Genomic DNA, 22,139 nt, shown 5'->3' with positions numbered 1-22,139 from the left:
AGGAGAGAAACGGTGTAGAGCCTTTTGTCAGCTAGAGATGAGAGGCCTCTTTATCCCCTTAGATCCTTTACTCAAGGTCACTTTCCTTGTTGGAGTAACAGGGCAGCAGTCCACATGAGTTTTGGTGTCTCTTGACAAATTTGGCGGGAAGATCAAAGAAGCATCGTGGGATCTCGCCAAAGACATTATCGCCTGCAGCCACCTCTCCTCCGCCGTTGAGAGCACAGTCGATAATGGAACGGTAGTATGCCTCTCGGTTACCAAGACCGTGCTCAGCCATCTTCTCGTAGACAACATCATCAACGTCCTCAGGATTGTTACCGCCTCGCATGAGGTAGAAGCAGTAGAACTGACCATCCTTGAGCTCCATCCACTGACGACCTGGTGCATAACCGCAATCCTCGGCTGTCTTGATTTTGTCGTTCTGCTCGGCAACGAGACGGATTCCGGCCGACTTCATGATGGAGTTTGCAACCTTCATTGCCAGGTTGTTACCAACAGATCGAAGGACCAGGTTGACGGCTGTGGCGTCATCATCGGTAAGCCACCATCCACCGTTGAAGAACTTTGCAACCTTGGTCTCATAGGTATCCCATTCAGGTGCGGGAAGGGCGTTGTAGTCGTCGGGGTTGGAGCCACCACCCATGGCAAGGGAGAGTACGGTGTCAATCTTGCCCTGAGCCTTCTCGTAGGCTTTAGCGAGACCCGATTTGATGTCGGCTGTATCAACCTCGTCACCTTGGGCTTCAGATGCAAGGCCAGAGAAGAGACCACCGAGGAATCCAAATCCAGCCGCGATACCAGGGCCCTGTGATGTGTGTTAGTCATTTCCTGTGTGGATTGATAAGGGTGAAACTTACGGCTCCAGGTATAAGACCTCCCAAACCATTGGCCATGGTCGAAGCCGCCGCAAGCCAGGTAAGAGCATGTGCTCCACCATCGCTATCGCCTCCAAAGTCCAAAGCCATTTGATCAATCTGTCCATTGCTGATGATTGTCTGCTCTGTGAGCTGGTCTTTCATTCCAAGGAGCTTGTTGCGTGCTCCTTGGGCAGCCTTGAAAATCCAGTATGAGATCTTGCCAAGAGGCGCAGCTCCAAACTTGTCAAACTGCTCATCACAAGGCATGTCATTCAGTGGTGCGCAAGTACCCGAGAGAGCTCCGCAACCATTGGCTGGGGATTGTCCTGAGATGCTTCCGCCCTGAATAGTGCTCTCCATGTTCTTGAGCCAAGAGTTTTGGTGTTCTAGAAAACGCATTAGTACTCGGTTGTCTAGTTGTGATCACCCAGAAATCTCCCCATGAGAATAGAACAAACTTACCCCAGTGCCCCTTGATGAAAAGCTCCAGCTGTACACCTGCCGCTGTGTCTTCCCACACAGCTGCGGCTTCCTCTGGGGTTTTGGTGCTTCTTTTACACAACGTGTCCTTGTTATCCCAGACTTCCTCCCGCTTGCTAATGCCAACAAGAGGAGATGCTTCTGTGGAAGCCGCAAGGGCTACAAGAACGATGTCGTTGAACTTCATTATTGCTTTGAATGAACGAATGTAATTATAAAGGAGTGATGGTATTTAAAAGAGTGTAGGAGGGTGAGTTGAGAACACTTGGTTGATAATAATAGGAAACTATGGGAACGGAACTGCCATTTATACACGATATCCAAGGTATGTTGCAACAGACGTCAGAGACGAAGCATGAAGTGACATGCCTTACGAGGCGCTGTCAACTCCCTTCTCCACTACAGGGCACTCATTCTAGTGCTTACTCAGGACGGATCTGCTTCCCTACCACTGTGTAAAGTATATTTGTATGTAACCCATTTTATGCCCAATATCCTATACAAAGCCTGCAAAGGTCGTCATTGGTATCTGTGGATAAGACGTAATTTGTCTAATGCAAATTAGCCAAAGCAGAAAACACATGGGCAGCGACCGCATATAAACTTACTTAATCTATACATGCAGATATTCTCGATTCTACGACTGATTAAACACCGGTCGGAGAATAAATCTAGCCTGTCAAACGGGATTTAGACGGAGTTAATAGGCTTGGAGAAAGCTAATGTGCGGGTTGCAAGGCTGATCTGTAAGACTAATCTCGTTTAAGGACCAGCTGACAGCGGCTCGGAATATTATGCTGCAACATATATCCGCTTTTCCCACTCCACAACCTCATTAGAACCCGTCGTGTTATTACAATATCGTATGATTGCATGCTACTCAGCCCCATAGCTAGGTTTAGACGTAGACGAAGGCTCTCAGCCTCTTTCTCCTCTTGTATAAGATCTGCTCACAGTAGATCCTACAACTGTCATCTGCTACGTTACACTTGAGTTCTGGCATGTTTAATAACGAGCTCCCTTCTTGCTTTCTTGGCAATCCTTTTCAGAGGGAAAACTGTGGTTCTTTTACTTAACCGCATAAGCATGACGTTGCATTCGGAGTTTTAAGTATAACCAAAGTTCCTAAATATTGCAAGGCTGATAGATCACTGTGACGATCACATTTATAATCGCAATAGCGCAAGACTCGGCATCTCTATTTACCGAGTCACCTCTGAAGCTAGATGAATTTCAAGACAGGCCAATTGTATCATGTCTTACATTTAGTAGGTAATAGTTTGAACACAGTGAAGAAAATATCCTCTTTCAGCAATTTGTCTCGGCACCGATGTAAGGGAAACCCCAGGCTATTCCGTGTGTCATAGACCCAGTTTTGAGTTAGGCGAATTAAAGAGACGCTTATCAGCGCCATGGTCATAGCCGTACACAGCCCTGTGAGAAGTAACGCGGCCTATGAAACCCTACTACTTCATCGGACCCTGGAATTCGGGGCCGACTTCTTCATGCTCCGTGTTGAGGCCTTAGGCCTTGATACTACTAAGGTGCATGTAGTAGTATTTGCCGTCAGCGTCCATGGACTGATGACTAATCTTACCAGCACAGTCTTTGGAACTCTACGGATAGGATATCTTGTTGATGCTAGGAGATATTGAGGCTTGTTGTCTTGAGCTACTTGTCAGAATGTAGCTCTAGGCCACAGTGGTATGTCGAGGCGATATGTCGTGGGATATCGGTATCTTCAGATGTGAAGCTCTATGTGAGGACTAATCGTAGCTGATTTTCTCGATCATTAGTTAGTTGATCGGGAGTGTATGTTTTCTGTGGATTGACATGCTTAGGTAGTATACATGACTCTTGACTTGTTTTCATCCAGTGTACGGTCTCCTCATTGACGTGCGACAGCGGTGGTTGAATCCTCAGAGGTTTCTTCTTGTCTTTTACTTGGCAATTGAAGTCAAGATGGTTTACGTTATGAACCTTATTCTATTGTATGAAGATACCCTGTAGTAAGGAGCATAACGCGTTAGTCGCGTTCGAGTTGTGTTTCTATAATCGGCGACCAATAAGATGCTCCCTTGTGATGGCGTAATCGGGTCACGCTAAGAATTTCCAAGCGATCCAGCCGATCCAGCCGAGAATAGCGATAATTATCATCCAAGGGAAAGAAAAAGACTTAGGAAGTCCATTTACCAAAGCAACGGGACGAGCAGCTATCCCTGCTTCACATTCGTTTCAGTATCTCCGATTTTGCACAAAATCATTGTGGTTGTATGTAACTAGTGACTCATTCCTCAAGTCCTGGGAGTACATGGTACAAGACAAGCAGATTTCCAACCGATCCAACCGACCCAGCCGACAACGTCTCTAAACGGTGGAAAACACGACAAAACAAGAACATCTCGAATGGAATAAGAATGTTATTGAATCACGCAATCGATGAGGCGCTAGATCAGGTAGATAGTCAAAGTTATAAATTGGCCCAATTGCCCTATGCTAAAATCTAACGCAAGAGTCTATCATCCAACTAACCTTTACCTAATTACCAAACCCTCCCACATCCAAACTCAAAAGCCCTACATCATGGCTCCAGGCCTAATCGACGACAAGGCCTCATCCCTAGGGTCCGCCAAGGTTGATAAGACCGTCTTTCCAGACGGCTTCAAAACATCTGGCCAGCATGAGCCTCTATATTCTGCCATTCAAACTTTTGACAAGTTTCCCAAGGAGATTACAGGGCCAACGGTATGGAAGCCAGACGATTATAACGAGAGCCCTGAGAAATGGGTGCATGCCTTTACGGAACAAGAGGTGGCCGAGATTGGGACTGCAGCAGATAAGTTCATTGAATCTGGAGTACCTTTGACTGGAATCTCGAAAGTCAGTATCCTTGTGCGCTATCGAAGTGACTTACATTAACATTCTTAGGATCTGTTCAGGTTGCCCAAACTAGATGCTTACATGCAGGAGCTTCGAAAGAAACTTGTTGATGGCCAAGGTTTCTGGCTGTTCAAGAACTTGCCGGTCCAAGAATGGGGTCTACAAAAGTCAGCCACAGCATACATGGGCCTCGGAACACATCTGGGCTACTTTGTAAGCCAAAACGGTCGCGGACATGTTCTCGGCCACGTCAAGGATCTTGGTGAAGACTCAACTCGCACGGACAAAGTGCGTATCTACCGAACCAATGCCCGGCAGTTCTTTCACACTGATTCCGGGGATATTGTCGGGCTTCTTTGTATTGCCAAGTCTATGGAAGGTGGAGAGTCTGATATATGCTCTCAGCATCACATCTTCAATTGCTTGCAGCGCGAGCATCCTGATGTGGCCAAATTGTTCTGCGAGCCCATCTGGTACGCTGATCGCAAGGGTGAGGTATCGGACGGCGAGAATCCCTGGATGCGTACCGCTGTCTTCTATCTCGAGAACGATCCAGAAGGAACTCCACGTGTATACGGCAAATTTGACCCGAACAACGTCACGTCGCTATGGCGCTTCAACACTGGACCAGATGCTCAGATTCCTGCACTCTCTGAAGCTCAGCTACACGCCATCAAGGTACTCGAGGATACCTGCAAGCGAGAAGCATTGCACATGATTCTTGACCCTGGCGACATACAGTTTCTCAGCAACCAGCATGTATTCCATGCTCGCACAGCTTACAAAGACTATGAGCCAGGTGCCAAAGATGAGAATGGAAAACTACGACCGCAAAGACATCTCATGAGGCTCTGGCTGTCTGTACCTGTGGATGAGGGTGGATGGAAGCTGCCTTTTCCTGACATGCATGAGAAAAAGCGTGGCGGGATTCAAGTGAACGACACACCACCTAAATGTCCTCTAGATGCCGAGTAGGAATGTTTGAGAGGGAAGGTCATGGAGTTGGAGACTTCTTGAGTGATGAAGAAGTTGGGCGAATATAGTCAGTTTAGTGCTTTGTATATTGATTGATGACTTTGAACTATTCCTTTGCAAACCTTGGACTTTATTGAGGCGTGTCAAATGAATATTCTCCCATCTGTGACATCCCTATCCACGACATTGGCCCATCGCCATTGGTTCCAGATTCAAGGAGCATTTCTGCAACTTGCCAGTCTCGTGCCAAGTCAGGCATAAAGAACATGTCAAGATTGTGACCAAATTCCTCAAAAGCCCCGTCCAGCTGTGGTTCTTGCTCCATAATTGGTAGCACACTCGCGTCCGTAGTGTCTGGTGAACGACTAAGCACCGGTACCACGGGAAGGTGACCCTCAGGAATCTCTTTGCGAGCCATGCGGAAAATCGAAAGGGGATGAAGATCTGAATCTGCTGCTCTCTGAGGTTCCACTTCTGACTCCCTGTTTGGAAAAGCCAGGCATGGATCATCTAGGATGACATTGGGTAGTGGTAATATGATGTTAGAGTTAACACCTAATTTCTGTAGCACGCTTTCAGCTCCACGATACTATTGCGAAAGATATTAGTATCGGTTCAAGTTTGAGAATGGGCACTTACAAGACTTTCAGCCATTTTATTGGTTGCACACATTGTCTTCAAAGCCTTCAAATTGCTCTGCAGATATGGGATCGTGCTGAGCACAAGATCTCGTTTGTTGATGCCCAAAGGATCAGTCACTTGAGTCAAATAGAATAGCATTACACGATTACTCTCGTAGGCGATGGTAGGGAACCATGTATCCCCAATCATTCTGGGACCATGCTGTTCCGCTTCTGCGATTATTGCAGCCAAAGTTCGTGCTTCCTTAAATAGTGCGTACTGCAAACGTTTCTGAAAGCCGTTTGTTTCAGGAGGGAAATTGAAGGGTGACCGGAGCTTAAACATTTCCGGGGTTCCGATTCGATAAAAGTCCAGCATGGTCTGATGATAGGCACAGTGAAAGAAACAAAGTGCTCCAAGCTGCGAGGACTCCTTGCGTATGTAGATATTGGAAGTTGTAAACTGAAGACTGGGAGGGAGAGATGAATACCAAGTCTGTAGTTCTCGGTCTAAATTTGCGAACTCTGAGTCGGGAAGCCATGGTGACTTGGCGATATCCAGATGCTTGATATACCATAGGACCCTCCTTCTGATTTCAAGCTGTTGAATGAGATAGGCCAGTATTCCCATGTTGTTATCAATATCCGCTGGTAGCTGGTCGGGAGGGATAAAGTCTAGAGGTGAGCCGTTGAGCGTCCTGGTAATAGAAGGCCTCTCGTGGAGAAAATTCCGCTCATTGCATGGCAACTGAATCTTGATATTTTTCTCAAAGATCAATGTTAGTTGCTCCACACCATTGCTACAAAGCACATCTGTGACATAACAACTCCACATCAGTCGTCTTCGAGACTCACGAGCTGTAGCTGATAGGGCGTTTGGTGATTGATCAAAGAGATCGGGAGAATATTCGAGATTCAGTTGTAGAGCCTGAGTCATACGAGCCATTAGGGCACTAAGCACAAAGGCCTGGGTAAAGTTGGCCATGCGAAGGGCATAGTCATAAAGCAACTGGGCGGTCTATGAAAATGAGCGAGACTTCAGACAATCCCTAAGATAACCTACCATCAAGCCATCGATAGAAATATGGTTTGTATTCCCTAGAAGCAAGCGTTCCGCGGTGCTTGCCCATTTAGAACCAGCCTTTAAGATGAAAGTCGAAGGAAGCTTCTGAACTGTATCGCTGTAGTTGAGTGTAAAGAATCTATTTCACGTTGAGTCATTTGAGTTGTATTTAACTTGATTCACTAGACACGTACTGAGCTCCCAGTGTACACATAATATGTAACAAGGCATTACCCTGCCAAGAAGAAGCAATCTTGTCGTCCAGTTTCTGCATAAAAGTCGGTTTGTGAATAAAAGAGAAACATCGGATTGGATGGATATTTTGAAAGTATTGCTCAATTAAAATCTTGATATGTTTTGTATCCGGTAGGTCCTGGTGGTTCAGCCTTGGAAGGATTAGCATGACCTTTTGGGCGATACATAATCTCCGCCAGTACTTACCATGCTAACGGCTTGCCGTCTTGCTCATTCACAGAAAGTTCTTCTAAGCTTTGATCAGTAGAGTTGGGCTCTTGGTCAATGGGTCTTGACGATGGATTTTCGTGAGGAACATCTTCAAAAGAGCAGTGTAGCTTTTGCTCGCGACATCTTTCGCAGGAAGGTCGTCCAGTTGTACTACCAAGACATTTGCACCTCGCTAACCGACAGCCGTCACATGACCGGAGATTCCTTTTACCCCTTCTTGACCTTAACGTTCGTTCGGGGCGGTTATAATTGCACTCTAAATCCAGACTTTTGCAGTTGTCGCAAGTGTCTCTACCTTCATCGCATTTGACCTGTTCTGGATCAGTCGTCTGATATCAGCCTAGTAAGAGCGTCGCATTACTTTTCTTGTCCGACAAGTAATACAGCCTGACCGAGCTTGTTATTATTGTCTAGAAAGTATCATTGTCTGAGCAAGATCAGCTTACCAGTTCGAGAACGCTTTCTCTTAGGGCACTGAAGATCGGTTGACATATTAAATATACGATACTGGATAGCAAATCTGGTACCTTAAACCTAGACTCTTGGGATTTTATTGGTTAATCAGGAAGTTTCAGCCTGAGTGCGCGATAATTCTATTTAACTTTTTTGCGGCTAAGATTATATAATAAGTGACGTCATGTTAGGCCAACCAATGAAATGTTCTCATCACATGCCATGAGTCTCTTTACCCCTAGACTTTGTTAACGATGAGTTTTGGATTCCTTGTATATATTTATCTCAAGCTTTTCGCCAGTCCACTCATAGTCTAAAACGATCTCGTCCTTGCTTCTCCCAAGTTGTCGTGCCCACTGGCCGAAAAGTATGTGTTGACGATTTTCTTGGCCGTTTTGAGTACCAGGAAGGTGGCCGGTAAATGTGTTTGTCTGTGGTGGTCATGATAGCTGAGGAAGGAGACCCATATGAAAGCATAGCTGAAGGTAAGATATGGAGAAGTTACTAACTACTAATGGCCTACCATAGCCTGGTGAGTAGGACCATATCTGTTACCCCGTGGCTTTGTAGAATCGATAATTCGCCGCAACTCCACCTTTTCTTCGTCGCTCAACTCAACATCTCTAGAAGCAAAGTTTTGCTCGAGACGCTCAGGCTTTGTTGTTCCCGGGATAGCGATAAATCCCTGAGCTGCTACCCATGCAAGTGCAATCTGGGTCAATGTGACACCTTTTCGGACAGCAAGCCTCTTGATCTCCTCAACGATCTTCTTGTTGTGATAGAAGTTTTCGCCTTGGAATTTCGGCGCTGATATCAATCAGTATTTTTGTATTGGCCGAGTCTGATGGGACACTTACATCCGCGACGAAAGTCATCGGCAGAGAAATCTTCAGGACTCTGGTAAGGGAAATCGTCAACTAACCAGCCGTGACCGAGGGGGCTATAGGCAACGTAGGCAACGCCCAATTCTCTAGCAGTGTCGATGAGGCCATCGGTTTCGTGCAGTGTTTCAAATGCAGAGTACTCGGCCTGGAGGGCATCGATCTTGGCAACTACAACAGGTGTTAGTCAATTACATGTGATAAAAACAAAGGATTCCTTACTAGAGTTGGCCTTTCGAAGAGTTGCAGCAGAGCACTCTGACAAGCCGATGTACTTGGTTTTATTCTGCTTGCGAATCTCATCGAGCGCACCAATTGACTCCTCGAGGGGTGTTTCTACACCACAGGTGATTAGTTGCCGAACTTCGCCCATCAAAGGCAATAAAACTCACTTGGGTCAATTCGATGGAGATAATAGAGATCGGGAGTAAAGCCGAGCCTCTCAATCGTGCCATCGATGTATGTCTTGATGTGAGATGCAGAATTGGTAACTGAGCCGTCACCAAAACAATCGAAACCACACTTGGAGGCAACTACTGGCGTTAGATTTGCAAAAAGAATAGCTGATAGATCACTTACTGAATACTTTGTCGCGAACTTGATGCTTTCGAATAAAGTCTCCCAAGAGCTTTTCGTTGACGCCCGCCTGGTAAACAACCTGAGATGAGATATGTCAGTATTATAGGTCTAGTATTAAAGATTTCAAACGTACCGCAGTATCCCAAAAGGTACAGCCAAGCTCAATTGCTTTGAGCAACACTGGCTCAGCTTCTTCGAGACTTAGGTTATTTCCTAAACCGAAACTGATACCCATGGCTCCAAAGCCAGGGGAAGACACCACGGTATCAGCGAAGGGAAGAGTCTTAACCATTTTGATTTGATAGAGAAAAAAGTTTGATTCAATGTCGATTTTAGATATTTGATTGTGAGTTTGAGAACAAGCATTGGAGTTGGTAGTTCTCTTATAACTTTTCAATATGATGAGCTTTGGTCCTTGATGAAATTTGGAGAACTAAATCCGTCCTTTAACTCCGTCATTATGTCCATGTATACTTGGCTGTGGATCTAAAAGCTAATGCAACTGGCTGATATGCGCTAAACTTGATTCGGTAATTTCCTCGGGGGTCGTCTCGGATCAATTGGATAACGTCCACGATACAATTGAGAGAGAACGTAATTGATCCTAAGTAACTATCTTTACCGACAGAAGACTAGGGAGTTAAGATTGAACAATTTGATAAGTCCGGTTACAATAACATTCATACGTATTCATGCACCTCAGGTGTATTGCTGCTCAGTTTCCCGATAGCGGGTTTGCGACCATATCAGTGATTCACATTTGCTCTCTTTGGGTGTTAAATTTATAATTTGTTCAAGCAAAGGAGTGCGGACTAATTTCCTAGCTAGACAGCACATCTTTATACTTTTCGCAAGAGATATGACAGCTTGCCAAAATAGTGTAACATGTTTTATCACAACTCCTTCCGGCGTTCAATCTTCAAACTGTAACTTACCCTATACATACCTACATGTGTACTGTCTGCCAAACACATCAATTGAGCAAGCTGAGTGGAGCGATCAGCTAGCCGAATACTGGTTAGTGTCATTCCAAGCTCCAATTCGCCATATTAACTCATCAGTCAGCAAGTTTTAGTCCCTATCGGCTAGCTACGACTCCACCAACCTGCTGAAATGACCGAGTTGATTCGGTAGACTGAATGATCGGGAGATTGGCTTGTACAGGCTAATGCTGTTATGGCTTAGCCTGTGGTAAATGCCCATCGACCCAATTATCGACTCCTCACAAAGTCAACTCTGTTCGGCACTTACCATACTGAACAGAATATCTCCTATATCAAGCCATGAGGACTGCTGCCAAGCTAACAAAACGTAGGAATCGACTGGCTTGTGCAGCATGCCGTCAGAGGAAGCTAAAGTGTGATCGTGAAAGTCCCTGCGGCAGCTGTGTTCGCAGGAGAGACATCACACCATGCACCTACGAAGTTTCCATTACTAATCTGGGACGCGACCGCGTCCAACACACCCAGGCTCAGGCGCGCCTTGAACATTTGGAGCACCTCGTTGAGTTGATTGCGAAACAACATACAGCTACCAATTCCGGAGCCCAGAATGTCGTTCCATCTGCAGCGTTGCCGCAGGATCCGAGCATCGCGCTAAATGCCAATCCCTCACCTTCCTCTCCTGCCGACCTTTGTTACCAGGCCGGCAGTGGTACGACACACTGGTCAGCCATGCTGGATGATATACAAGCTCTCAGGTCTACGCTTGATTCCTTCATTGATGATGATGACGATGATGCATATGCTCAAAACTCCAGCGATCCTCCCTTAGGGGCTGGAATGGAGATAGGCGTCATGTTCGGCGTTGGTCTTTCCCAAGATCTCAGTATCGAACAAGTACTCAACAATCATCTTCCACCGCGAAGGGACGCCGACCGCCTGTTGTCTACATACTTCCGAGCTCGGTTACACATCACGCCATACATACACTCCATACAGTTCCGAAGACAGTATGAGGCTTTTTGGAACGACCCCTCTGCAGCATCGCCGCTCTGGACATCCATACTCTTTTCGATGCTGTTCATGGCCGCCAACGCGACTCGGACAGGTAGAGAAAACGAAGTGCCAGGTCATGGGTTTACAGTCGCGGCTGCTCGGTGCCTTGTTCTTGGCGAGTATTTCCGCCCCAAAACATTTTGCTTTGAAGCACTCCTGATGTACTCCCAATCCCGCTACATCAATTGCTTAGAGGTGTCTCCAGATTCGGCTAGCATTCTTAGCATGATTGCCCATATCGCCACAGTCTCAGGATATCACAGAGAGAACGGCGTCCCAAACCTGAGTCCTTTTGCAGCAGAGATGCGACGCAGGGCATGGAGCATGTTCATGCAGCTTGATCTATTGGTATCATTCCACCTGGGTGTGCCGTGCAAAATCAACCTGTCAACGGCCGACACGCAGGCTCCAAGAAACTTACTCGACTCCGACTTTGATGAATACACAAATCGACTGCCTGACTCACGACCGGATACTGAGCTGACTACTGCCACGTTTTGCATCTTAAAGCACAGATTCATGACGGTGTTTGACAAGATCCTTCAACACGTGTTGGTGAACCGTTCACATGAGGCAGAAGAAAACGATATCGAATGTCTGGATGCTGAACTAAAACATGTATACGAAACCCTGCCGACACCATATAAGCCGCGATCAATCGAGGCCTGTATAACCGATCATCCCCAGCTTATTGTCGCTCGTCTTTGTGTCTCTTTTGTATACTACAAATCTCTATGTGTTCTTCATCGGCCACACATCATCAAATTCCGAGATAAGAGTATCCAAGAATGTTATACTGCGTCATCCGCCCTGGTGACCGATCTCCTGCGCGTTTATGAGGAGTGTAAACCTGGAGGTCAGCTGGATACTGAGACGTGGCTTATGAAGAGTATCACCTGGCATGATTTCATGCTTGGTGTAACTACATTGTGTCTTGTGGCCTATGCAACGAATAAGACGACGGATCGATTCAACATTGATCAGACAAGTACACAACTTCTTTTGGAAAGAGCTGGAATGGTGATTCGAAATGAGCAGGCGGAGGAAGGCGCTAGGGCTCGATTGAAGGTTCTGTCGATATTGGAAACTACCATTTCGTACTTACAAGCGCAACAAAGCGAAAGCAGCATGAATGTGCCGGCTGGTATATGGACGTTCCCATCCGCGGGAAACATGGGAACATCATCAAATGGTTCTGAGGAATGGAGCTGGAAAATGGGTGATGCCCAGCTACCAAACGAAACTAATTGGGACTATCTCAACGACCTGTTCAACGCCTCTCATTATGAAATGTTGATCGGTTCAGACGTTTAAAGATCGACTAGATATAGAAGTCAAATTGTTATTATCGCTTCAAGGTATTGATTCAAGTTGAATACGGAACAGTGACCTTGGCAGCTTTGCTTACTACCAAGGCTGGATGCCTTGTCGTGATACAACTAAGCCCACGTCTGCATCCCTCCCTCCTTCCAAGACGTCCCTGACAACCGCAGCCCCAATCGCAGGATCAATCGCGCCTTGCTGTTTGTTCTGCTCCTGACCAACACCCAAGCCAGTTGCCAAATATCCAGGACTAATAGCCCAGACTTTAACGCCATCCTGACCAAGAAATTTGTTCCACTCCCTGACGTTTTGTTAGTTTTGTTCTCTTGTACCGGTCTGGTTACAACATACCTCATCATCATGTTCATTCCAGTCTTGCTGCTTCGGTATGCAGGCAAGTCAAAGTTGGACAATTTCTTAGGCCAACCCTTAGCAGGCTGGTGGTTGACAGGAAACTTGGGGTCGAAAGAGGTGTTGAGAGAAGACGTGCCGCTGGCGATGAACATGAGGCGGGGATCGCTGGACTTGAGGAGCAATGGGGCAAAAGTCCAGGTTAGGATATGAGTCCCCGTGACGTTGACATCGTAGGTCTTGTTCCAAATGTCTCTTGCAGACATCTTGCCAGTATCCAGTAATTGATCAAATTGGGCACCTTGAATTTCCAGCCTGTCAGTTTTGTACAAGTATTCCCAATGAGAATTGACTCACCTGCGTTGTTGATAAGAGCATCAAGCTTTCCATACTTGTTGTTGACGTGTTCAAATGCAGAGGCAATGGATAAATCATCCTCGACGTCGACTTGAATTGCGTGAAGGTGGCTGGATGGAAACTCTTCCTTGAGGGTCTTGATGGCTTGCTCGGCTTTCTGGATCGATCTGCCTCCAACTAACACCTCATACTCAGTCTTGGAGCCGCAAATGGCCTTGACAATTTGGAAGCCGAGACCGGTGTTGGCACCAGTCACAAGTACGAGTTTTCGTCCGTCCATTTTGTTAAGCTTGTTGTTTGTGTGAGAAAATTGGATGGTAAGATAGGATCGTTAGAGGATGAAATTTGAGTCGAGTGATGATTGCTGTTTAATCTTGCAATTTCTATTTCCTGTAGCCACATAGCGAATATTTATATCTCAATGTCTACAGCATATTGGGAGAAAGCGACATAGGTTGTTGTCCGAAGTCCGACGATCTGGCGTTGCTACTGGCTCGGAGGTCGTGTCTCCACAATTCCTCGGCCGTTAATTCCGTTCGTGATGGCCGGGGCTCAACTGCCGTCTCGGCCGACGATCTCTAGTGCCTCTATGTCCGTCGAGCTAAACTCAATTAGGATTGGACCACGACTTGCTTCGGATTCTTTTGTTCTACGACACTTCAAATATAAGTGCTCCTACTTGACGCACCTCTTTAAATAATTATCTTCTCATCATTCAACGTATATACACCAATCTTCTCAATAACTGAACTCTTCAATAACAAGCAACCGGGACAAGACAATCTCAAAACAGCCTTCACGACCACTCTTTCTTTCTTCTTAAGTCACCACTATGTCTCGAACAGTCCTGGTACTTGGGGCCACCGGAAACCAAGGTGGTGCTGTCATTGACAACCTTTTACAATCTGAGGCGTCTTTCACCATTCTCGCCGTCACTCGAGATCCTAGCTCCTCAACAGCCCAGAGGCTTGCTCAAAAGTCACCCGAAATTAAACCCATCCAGGGAGACCTTGACAATCCTTCCGCCATCTTCGAGAACGCCAAGGCTGTTGTGTCCGAGCCAGTATGGGGCGTGTATTTCGTCCAGGTAAGTCAAACGTCCTAGCAGACTTGTCAATCTTTTTTTAACGAAATGCCCAGAACCCACTCGCCAGCCAGCAGACACCAGAGCAAGAGCTTGAACAAGCAAAAAAGTTCATTGACGAATGCATTAATCGCAAAGTCGAGGTCTTCGTGTACGGTTCAGTTGACCGCGGTGGTAATCGATCGTTCAACAACCGGACACCAGTCCCGCATTTTGCCAGCAAATACGATATCGAGCATTATGTGGCCGAAAAAGCCCCATCGGCAAACATGAATTGGACGTTTCTTCGCCCAACTGGTTTCATGGATAACTACAAACCAGGGTTCCAATCCAAGTTGTTCCTGACATGCTGGAAGGTCGCCGTCAGGGATAAGCCTCAACAACTCATCGCTGTGTCGGACATTGGCTACTTCGCCGCTCAAGCTTTCACATCTCCAGAACGATTCAAAAACCAAGCTATTTCCCTAGCTGGAGACGAGTTGACTTTCGATCAAGTCGCCAAATTGTTTGAGAAAACGACCGGTCAGGATGCGCCAGTTACTTTTGGGATTGTTGCTCGGCTCATGCTGTTCTTCGTAAAGGGCATTGGTGCGATGTTCAAGTGGATGCAGGATGAGGGTTTCGGTGCCAACGTCCAGGAGCTCAGAGCAAGCCATCCAAACATGGTAACGTTTGAAACCTACCTTGAAACTCAGAGTGGATACATATCAAAGAAGCAAGGTTAACTCAAACTCTTCTTTCGTCGTGGTATTCAAGTTTATTTATTGAGTCAGTTTTACAACAATGGTCGGTAGGACTCGGGTGTCATGTTATTCTGTTGGCAGTTTTTTGATGTGGTTGAGTTTTGACTAAATCAACCATGAAATATGGTAGAGAAACGACGATGTGGGATACAAATATAGATTAATACGGAGATAATACTTGTTCGTTCGTTAGATACGCCTTGAAATATGATTTTGTCTTATTCTTATATGCTTATCTACTGTGGCTGACTTTGGTACATCTTTATCATTATTTCCTAGTCGCAGCATAAATTTGATGAAGATACTAACAGCTACCTCAACTCTTTCTCTACTTATCTAGCTGATCAGAAGGAATGAGGCTATGTGAGAGAGTAGTTAGGCATATGGAAGTGACCGTATATTATGGCTAACAATAAAAAGAATCAAGGTTTCGATATATCTCTATTCAACAGGAGCTAACAAAAACGCCGTCTTTGTCTATAGAAAAGATCGTTCTTTCAAGGCAGGAATAGCTAGATAGAGGGAACATTGTTCAAAGGTTCCAGGGTTAATTTTATTCTTTCCGAGGTTTGCAACTCAGAGGTAAACCTGGCCGGCCAAGATGGGACGTAAAACGGTCGTATCTCTGGCCAAGATTCGCGCCCTGAGAGAGACTAAACTCAAAGTGCCGAAATAAAACAGCAATAGTCATTCGAACTTCGGCAAGCGCTAGGCTATAAGTAAAAGGCAATTAGTGAGGTTATTTTCAAAGGCTAGAGATCTCTCACTTTTGTCCGATGCATGATCGAGCCCCCTTTGAAAAGGGAACAAGCCAATGGTCGAGCTTATCTCCTGTTTCGCTGCACCACCGATCAGGGTTAAACTCGTGGGCATCAGGTCCCCAAATACTCTTGGCAAAATGCATCCCATAAGCTGACATGCCAATAATTGTCTTGGTGCGTTAGTATCATGATCTGATACCCAGGAGGGGTCCAAACTTACACCAGCGGGTATTTGCTTTCCTTCCACGATGAGCGGTTTATTTTCAGGCACAATTCTAGGTAACCTGCCTGGTACAGGACAGGCCATTCTCAGTGACTCTTTTACGCACCCGCTCTAGAAATACTGTTAGACCAAATCAGAAAGGAGTTCAACAGGACTTACTAAGAAAGGCAACTGTTCCAACTTTTGTAAAACGGCTGGCGAGTCCAAATCCGGCATCGCCACCTTCAATTCATTCAAAAGTCTCTCGAGTATCTTCGGGTTCGACGTGATGTGGTAGAGCGCATACGTGATCGTGAGGGCGCTGGTGTCCGAGCCTGCGACAAGAAGTTCCGCTGCCATAGACGCCTTCTTGGCATCTGAGATCTCCTTCAAACTGTCAAAGATGACGGAATGGCCTGTATCTTTTTTCCCTTTTGTATTGATGTTGTAATGGTCGACGCAGCCTTCTGCCCACTGATGCACTCACGATTTGGTTAACAATAATTCAGCTCAGGTAGTGTAAGTGTCTTTACCTTTCCAAGCTCCAACAGCTTTCCCAGCTTCTTGTCTAGAACAAGTAGTAGGGACGAGGGCAACAAGAACTTGAGTCGAGATATCATGGGATAGAAGAGTAAGATCGGCTGACTGGCTGATGCGATGTCAAAGATTTCCAGGAACTCAGCATCAAACGTGTACTCGGAGGCTTCTATCATGTTGACATCTCTTCCGAAAACGAATTCGGAGATAAGCTCAACAGTCAAGCATCTGTAAGATATAATTTAGTTACTGAGATCGAACATAGACACCTGAAACGAATCACATACCTGACTGCGTCGTGTGCATCAAACAGCCCACTCATTCGTCGCAACTTTGTCTCTAACCTTTGTATCTTACTCAACACAATCGAGCTCAACTGCTCAACTGACCGCTTGGAGAAGTATGGGTTGAGAGTACGTCGCTGGTTGCGATGTATAAAAGGATCGACTTCTGTTGTTAAACTATGTGGGATATTGAAGGACTGGTAGAAAGAGTCAGGCTTGTAATAAGTCGTAGACTGGCTGTAGATAGTTGCATATAATTCTGGGTCTCGGATATGGAGCTCATTAGGGGCGATTCGAATAGTGCTACTATCTGTCGCACACATTAGTCAAACCATCCATCAAACTGCGCGGGATTCAAACTGACTGTACTTGTCGTGAAGCTCTTCCAAGTATTCCTCGACGTATTTGTCAATGCTGGCTCGTGATAGCCAATACGTCGACACTGCTGCTGACTTGGGTCCTGGGAAATGTGCTAGGGGATGGAACCACAAGCGGTAAGCTCCAAAAGTAGCCAGCAGTAAAAGTCCGAGTACTGCTACACTAGCTAAAAGTTGGAAGCTATTAGCGTGAAGATTGCGAATATTTTCCGCCAAGTTCCCTAGAACAGTCATATTGTAGCTCTAATACAGATGGAAAGATGTAGAAATAGTGAAATGAACCAGTAATTGATATGGATTTTATTTTCCAACTAAAGATGCCTTTTCTATTCAATTATATGATAAAAGAACGGAAGTTCGGTAGTTTGCTAAAGCAACTTTCTCCGATATAGCCCCATGAATATCTCGAGTTAGGAAGTTCGGTACTACGGAGACGAAGCTCATCCCGAGACCAAGAGCAGGACGGGAGATCTACATTTAAATGTTTCAAAGTAGAGCAAAGTGGGACCTGAATATCAGGATAGAGGTTGATGCAATGCTCAACCTACATCATGCCTCTGTAGTGCATATGAAATCAGAATACGTATATAGATTCACTTGCCAGCTTTCTTAATTTTACAACTGGGAATGAGCCTGCGTACAATATACTAGTTTATTATTCAATATCAACAATCGTCAGATGTTCTCAATGTAATATTATAGGTTCCATTGGATAACATTCGGCGCTCGGCATTAGCATGGCCCGCGATCAGTATCTTCAGGGGAGACAATACCCCATCCTGGAGTGGGTCGCCAACGGAGCTCGTGTTTTTCGCACAACAGACCGAGTACAACGGCGGGCTATTAGGCCTGCCGTGACTACCGTGCAGATCATTCTATAAAAGAAGTCTAGTGTAACAGGTAAGGCAGGGGAACTTGAACCTTGTTCGAGTCCAAATACTCTGCGATGATATAGTGGAAACTTCTTCACCCTCCAGCAAGCGACTATGGCATGAAAGGTTCATCCATGTCTTTGAGATCAGAGAAAGAAAAAAGGAAAAACTAAAGGAAGACCCAAATTTAAACGACTTGGCTCCCGTCTGACTGTCATAACTAATAATTGATATCAGAAGACGAAAGAGTATTCTATAAAGAAACCCCAATTACATCGCCAGGAGCCCCAGTGGTGGCTATAACAGTATGTGGACGAATTGCCTTTAGTTTCCATAAACCATCCACCTTAGTGTAAACATGCTCAACGTAACAACTACTATCCCACTCAATGTCCTTTCCGTTTGACAGTCTGCGAACATGTCGCGCTCGAACCTGATGGTTGCTCTTTACCTCAGCATCGTTTACATAAGTGTAAATGCCTAACCCTAGGAGATGCTGGGTTTGTACTGGTCATAGATAATAGTTAAATGGCTGAAGGCGTAAATATTTGTAAGATGAACTAACAGTTGGGGTCGCCCAGGGAAGCTTTCTTGAATGCAAAGGCAAAGAAATCGTCCGGGGTAAGTGTGAGCCGATCTAGAGGGACGGCAGGGTAATCGGAGTAGTCCACAGTAATCTCAGCCGTAGTAATGGAGAGAAACAAATCTCTATCCTGCGAAGTTATCAGTTAAAAAGTTCTCAAATTCTCAAAACCTGTCCCTGTTGTCCTCACTTTCGTATCCCAGGCAGTAGCCCACTTGAAGCTGATGGTGCGGAAGGCCTGCTCATCCTCCCATGTATGTGATCCCATTGAATGAATTTGAGCTACCGAGGCTATACGATGTGCACAAAGATATAGATAATTAAGCTGAATTTCAATTTAGCGCAGTAGTAGGATAATAGGTAGTTTTATATTAAATTGTTTTAAATATTGAATTAGCCTTCCTTGGATAGTATAGATATGTGGTCTCGCGATGCGAGGATTAAGTCGGCGGCATATGGAAGGCCGACGCCGATGTATTTTATACAATCAAGTCGGACATCGGCATAGCGAGGCCGACCTCCGCTAGCGTACTTACATAATGTTATGTCAAATACACAGTAGAATACGGCGTTGCCATTTACAATAGGACAATAGCATTGCCATGGAGCTCAATCCAGAGTCACCTTGACGTGGGGGTCAATTGTATACGCGTATAGATATGCATACGCGTAAACAATAATGATTGAACCAGTTGATTTGCCCTTATTTGTGTTCTATTTCAGGCTCGGTAGCTGCAGCAAAGTTCCTCGCTTATTATTAGCGACAGTATTCGTGCTTGCGTTTCCCCCAGTAAAGCACTGTTGCGGGATAACGAAGACGTAATACTACAAAGTGCCCGGACTAGGAGGAAGCTCGCCAGAGTCCCATTCCACCGCCTTCGCCCCCATTGTAAACTCCAGCAAACTCTCCTTTCCATCCTCGCGCACTAAGTCACTGTGACTAACCCAGCTCTTATTCCACGCCTTTCCATTGACCCTCAAGCTCTGTATATAAGGTCCATCGCTGAGACCTTGAGCAGTTATGCGCAGGGTACCACCAGCTTGGCCAAGTTTAATCGAAATGTTCTCGAATCGTGGAGATAGGATGAGGTAGACTGGTTGTGTGACAACAGGATATAAGCCGAGCATGCTCCAAACAAGCCAACTGCTCATGCTACCTGCATCGTCGTTTCCCGGAATGCCACTAGCTCCACTATGGTAATACTCATCCACAATAGCTTTGCTTCTCATGACACTCTTCCACTGCCTTCCTCGTACAAAATTGTATAGGAATGGCGTCATGAAACTAGGTTCGTTACCTGGATTGTAAATCATGGAGCCAATACCATTGTTACCCTGCTCTTGGGTTCCAAGACCGGGTACGAAACTTGTATCGAGACGCTTCTCGAACAGCTTCGGACCACCCATAAGCTTGATCAGTGTGACCATGTCATGAGGTGCCGTGAAGCTATACTCCCACGGAGTTCCTTCGTATGAAATGGACTCCCAGTTGCAGTCCCCACAAGCCAGAGGATCGTAACCGTCGAGAACCGTGCCGTTGGGCTGTAGAGGAGCGAGAAACCCGGTGAAATTGTAAGACTCTGCATCTTTCTTCCAGATATGTTGCCATCCGCTGGATCTTGTTAGCTAATTTATGCTTTATGGATGGGGTCATTGTAACTTGCGCTGATCGATTAAGGTACTTTGTGGCCTCATCTGGAGCTTCGCCCTTGGCGACTTGTGACACAGCAAAGTCATTCAAAGAGTACTCGGCAGTCTTGCTCACGCTCCTCCCATAGTTTGTGCTGACATAACCGTACTTCTTCCAATCATCCAACGCGCTTCTTCCCTCTTTTGTACTCCCTGTTGGGTCATTGAAGTCGAAGTTGTTGTATGGCTGGAGCTCGGCATTGGTTCGCATGGCAGCATAGCCATCTGTCCAATTCACCAAATTGTCTGTATCTAGTTTCTTAACGTAGGCGTCTGCAAGGATATTATCTGAATTGGATCCACCTTGAACACGCCCGTTGTGGTTGTGACTACGGCCTTCGGGCATGAAACGCTCATGTCGCCAGATGTCAATCATGCTTCGAACTAAGTCATGTCAGTATATGATAGTGACTCTAGCGAATGAATACTAACTCATATCGATCTGACGACTGGGGAGTATAAGAGACACCAGCGCATGGGTGCATCTAAAAGTATCCCAAAGGGTGTAGTAGTCATCATAGTACGGTTCGTCTGAGATCCAGTTTGGATTATCCCCAGTTCGGTTGGAAGGCATCAGGTGCGCATGATATAAGCCTGTATAGAACATTTCAAGCTGAGTTTTGTTCTTGGTGTCAACATCGATCTTGGAGAGTACTTCTTCGTTCCACTTGTCTTTCGCCTGGCTGACCGTCGTGTTGAGATCCCAATGCGGTATCTCATCGTCGATGTATTGACATGCCTTGTCCACCGAGACCCAAGAAACTCCTACTTTAGAAGTGAGAGACGATACGTTGGATGGGAAGTTGAATAGAGCTCCAATTCTGTTGGCGTATTGATATCCGTCAACACCGCCTTTTATCCACTCGTTCTTGGTAAATGTTGGCTTGACATTTGTCGTATTTGGCCAGTAGGGATCTGTGTAGGCTCCGGAGAATAATTGGACATTAGAAGGTGCAGCATTGAACTTTCCGCAGAAATAGACTTTGAAGTCACCGCCTAAAATGTTCAGTATGTCTAAGTTTGATGATCTCTAGATCGAGACCTACCGAGAGCCCAGCCTTCTCTGTAGACGCCGTAGCCACTATATCGAGATCCATCTGGGTTGCGCTCTAACTTTCCGTTGCTGTACCATTGAGTTTCTTTGCCTCGCGTTGGGAGGTAGTGGCTGATATCAACAAGTACATTACGGTCCTCGTCGGCTGGGAAATCATATTTCATAATTCCCGCATGTTGGCTAGCGCTGATCTCCACGATGATACCATTCTTCAACTCGGTCCTATAATACCCAACCTCAGCAACGTCGTGACCGACTCTTTCTTGCATGTAGGTTAAATTGTCGAGCATATTAACACCCTCGATGGAAGTGAGAGGCATCTGAGGAATTAATCCATATGTCGGAGCACCTCCAGTTCCGCTCACATGTAGCATCGTAATGGCCGTGACATTTCCTTCGGGGGTATATCCTGCGTTGGCCTGGTATCTTGTGTCCCATCTAGTCGTGTCAATGCCTACTTTGACGGCGCCGAATGGAAGTGTAGCGCCAGGGAAGACATTTCCGCCTTGATATGCCGATCCTGGGGTAGGGCCTTCGGTGCCTAGAAACGGATTCACGTAGGGTGTAAAATCTCTGCTCTCGGCCGCTAGGGCGATTGGGACGAAAGCCAGAAAGGCAGCTACAAGCTTTTGAGTGTTGCCCATGATATCTCGGGCTTGACAGTTGCGT

General features: G+C 46.0%; 10 protein-coding genes across 10 annotated transcripts; 3 read left to right on the top strand and 7 right to left on the bottom strand.

Moving 5' to 3' along the window:
* Positions 1-67: 67 nt before the first annotated feature.
* FSST1_006526 (uncharacterized protein) lies at positions 68-1,527 on the bottom strand (the record flags this gene model as incomplete). The annotated part of the gene is made up of 3 exons (XM_083232904.1): positions 68-808; positions 861-1,246; positions 1,323-1,527. The coding sequence occupies 3 exons, from the start codon at positions 1,525-1,527 to the stop codon at positions 68-70; spliced, it is 1,332 nt and encodes a 443-aa protein (XP_083089956.1).
* A 2,396-nt stretch (positions 1,528-3,923) lies between these two features.
* FSST1_006525 (TauD/TfdA family dioxygenase) lies at positions 3,924-5,195 on the top strand (the record flags this gene model as incomplete). Its single annotated transcript, XM_083232903.1, has 2 exons — positions 3,924-4,220; positions 4,269-5,195. 2 exons carry the CDS (start codon positions 3,924-3,926, stop codon positions 5,193-5,195), a joined length of 1,224 nt encoding a protein of 407 aa, XP_083089955.1.
* Positions 5,196-5,325: 130 nt separating this feature from the next.
* On the bottom strand, positions 5,326-7,835 carry FSST1_006524 (fungal specific transcription factor domain-containing protein; the record flags this gene model as incomplete). Its single annotated transcript, XM_083232901.1, has 6 exons — positions 5,326-5,784; positions 5,835-6,833; positions 6,879-7,017; positions 7,073-7,264; positions 7,320-7,362; positions 7,790-7,835. The coding sequence occupies 6 exons, from the start codon at positions 7,833-7,835 to the stop codon at positions 5,326-5,328; spliced, it is 1,878 nt and encodes a 625-aa protein (XP_083089954.1).
* Positions 7,836-8,307: 472 nt separating this feature from the next.
* FSST1_006523 (uncharacterized protein) lies at positions 8,308-9,548 on the bottom strand (the record flags this gene model as incomplete). The annotated part of the gene is made up of 6 exons (XM_083232900.1): positions 8,308-8,603; positions 8,654-8,848; positions 8,900-9,013; positions 9,070-9,210; positions 9,257-9,335; positions 9,390-9,548. 6 exons carry the CDS (start codon positions 9,546-9,548, stop codon positions 8,308-8,310), a joined length of 984 nt encoding a protein of 327 aa, XP_083089953.1.
* A 991-nt stretch (positions 9,549-10,539) lies between these two features.
* On the top strand, positions 10,540-12,567 carry FSST1_006522 (uncharacterized protein; the record flags this gene model as incomplete). Its single annotated transcript, XM_083232899.1, has 1 exon — positions 10,540-12,567. One exon carries the CDS (start codon positions 10,540-10,542, stop codon positions 12,565-12,567), a length of 2,028 nt encoding a protein of 675 aa, XP_083089952.1.
* Positions 12,568-12,660: 93 nt separating this feature from the next.
* On the bottom strand, positions 12,661-13,564 carry FSST1_006521 (uncharacterized protein; the record flags this gene model as incomplete). The annotated part of the gene is made up of 3 exons (XM_083232898.1): positions 12,661-12,877; positions 12,928-13,228; positions 13,285-13,564. The coding sequence occupies 3 exons, from the start codon at positions 13,562-13,564 to the stop codon at positions 12,661-12,663; spliced, it is 798 nt and encodes a 265-aa protein (XP_083089951.1).
* Positions 13,565-14,116: 552 nt separating this feature from the next.
* Positions 14,117-15,093, top strand: FSST1_006520 (uncharacterized protein; the record flags this gene model as incomplete). Its single annotated transcript, XM_083232897.1, has 2 exons — positions 14,117-14,371; positions 14,425-15,093. 2 exons carry the CDS (start codon positions 14,117-14,119, stop codon positions 15,091-15,093), a joined length of 924 nt encoding a protein of 307 aa, XP_083089950.1.
* Positions 15,094-15,664: 571 nt separating this feature from the next.
* On the bottom strand, positions 15,665-17,506 carry FSST1_006519 (cytochrome P450; the record flags this gene model as incomplete). The annotated part of the gene is made up of 7 exons (XM_083232896.1): positions 15,665-15,824; positions 15,879-16,042; positions 16,093-16,206; positions 16,255-16,548; positions 16,608-16,839; positions 16,899-17,205; positions 17,260-17,506. The coding sequence occupies 7 exons, from the start codon at positions 17,504-17,506 to the stop codon at positions 15,665-15,667; spliced, it is 1,518 nt and encodes a 505-aa protein (XP_083089949.1).
* An 891-nt stretch (positions 17,507-18,397) lies between these two features.
* On the bottom strand, positions 18,398-18,995 carry FSST1_006518 (uncharacterized protein; the record flags this gene model as incomplete). The annotated part of the gene is made up of 3 exons (XM_083232895.1): positions 18,398-18,651; positions 18,710-18,857; positions 18,918-18,995. 3 exons carry the CDS (start codon positions 18,993-18,995, stop codon positions 18,398-18,400), a joined length of 480 nt encoding a protein of 159 aa, XP_083089948.1.
* A 557-nt stretch (positions 18,996-19,552) lies between these two features.
* FSST1_006517 (uncharacterized protein) lies at positions 19,553-22,114 on the bottom strand (the record flags this gene model as incomplete). Its single annotated transcript, XM_083232894.1, has 4 exons — positions 19,553-20,339; positions 20,410-20,800; positions 20,849-21,412; positions 21,463-22,114. The coding sequence occupies 4 exons, from the start codon at positions 22,112-22,114 to the stop codon at positions 19,553-19,555; spliced, it is 2,394 nt and encodes a 797-aa protein (XP_083089947.1).
* Positions 22,115-22,139: the final 25 nt, after the last annotated feature.

The sequence above is a fragment of the Fusarium sambucinum genome, chromosome I, assembly GCF_050947815.1.
Source record: "Fusarium sambucinum isolate potato_lamoka chromosome I, whole genome shotgun sequence".
Classification (NCBI taxonomy): domain Eukaryota; kingdom Fungi; phylum Ascomycota; class Sordariomycetes; order Hypocreales; family Nectriaceae; genus Fusarium; species Fusarium sambucinum.
This window is presented reverse-complemented; position numbering and strand designations above follow the sequence as displayed.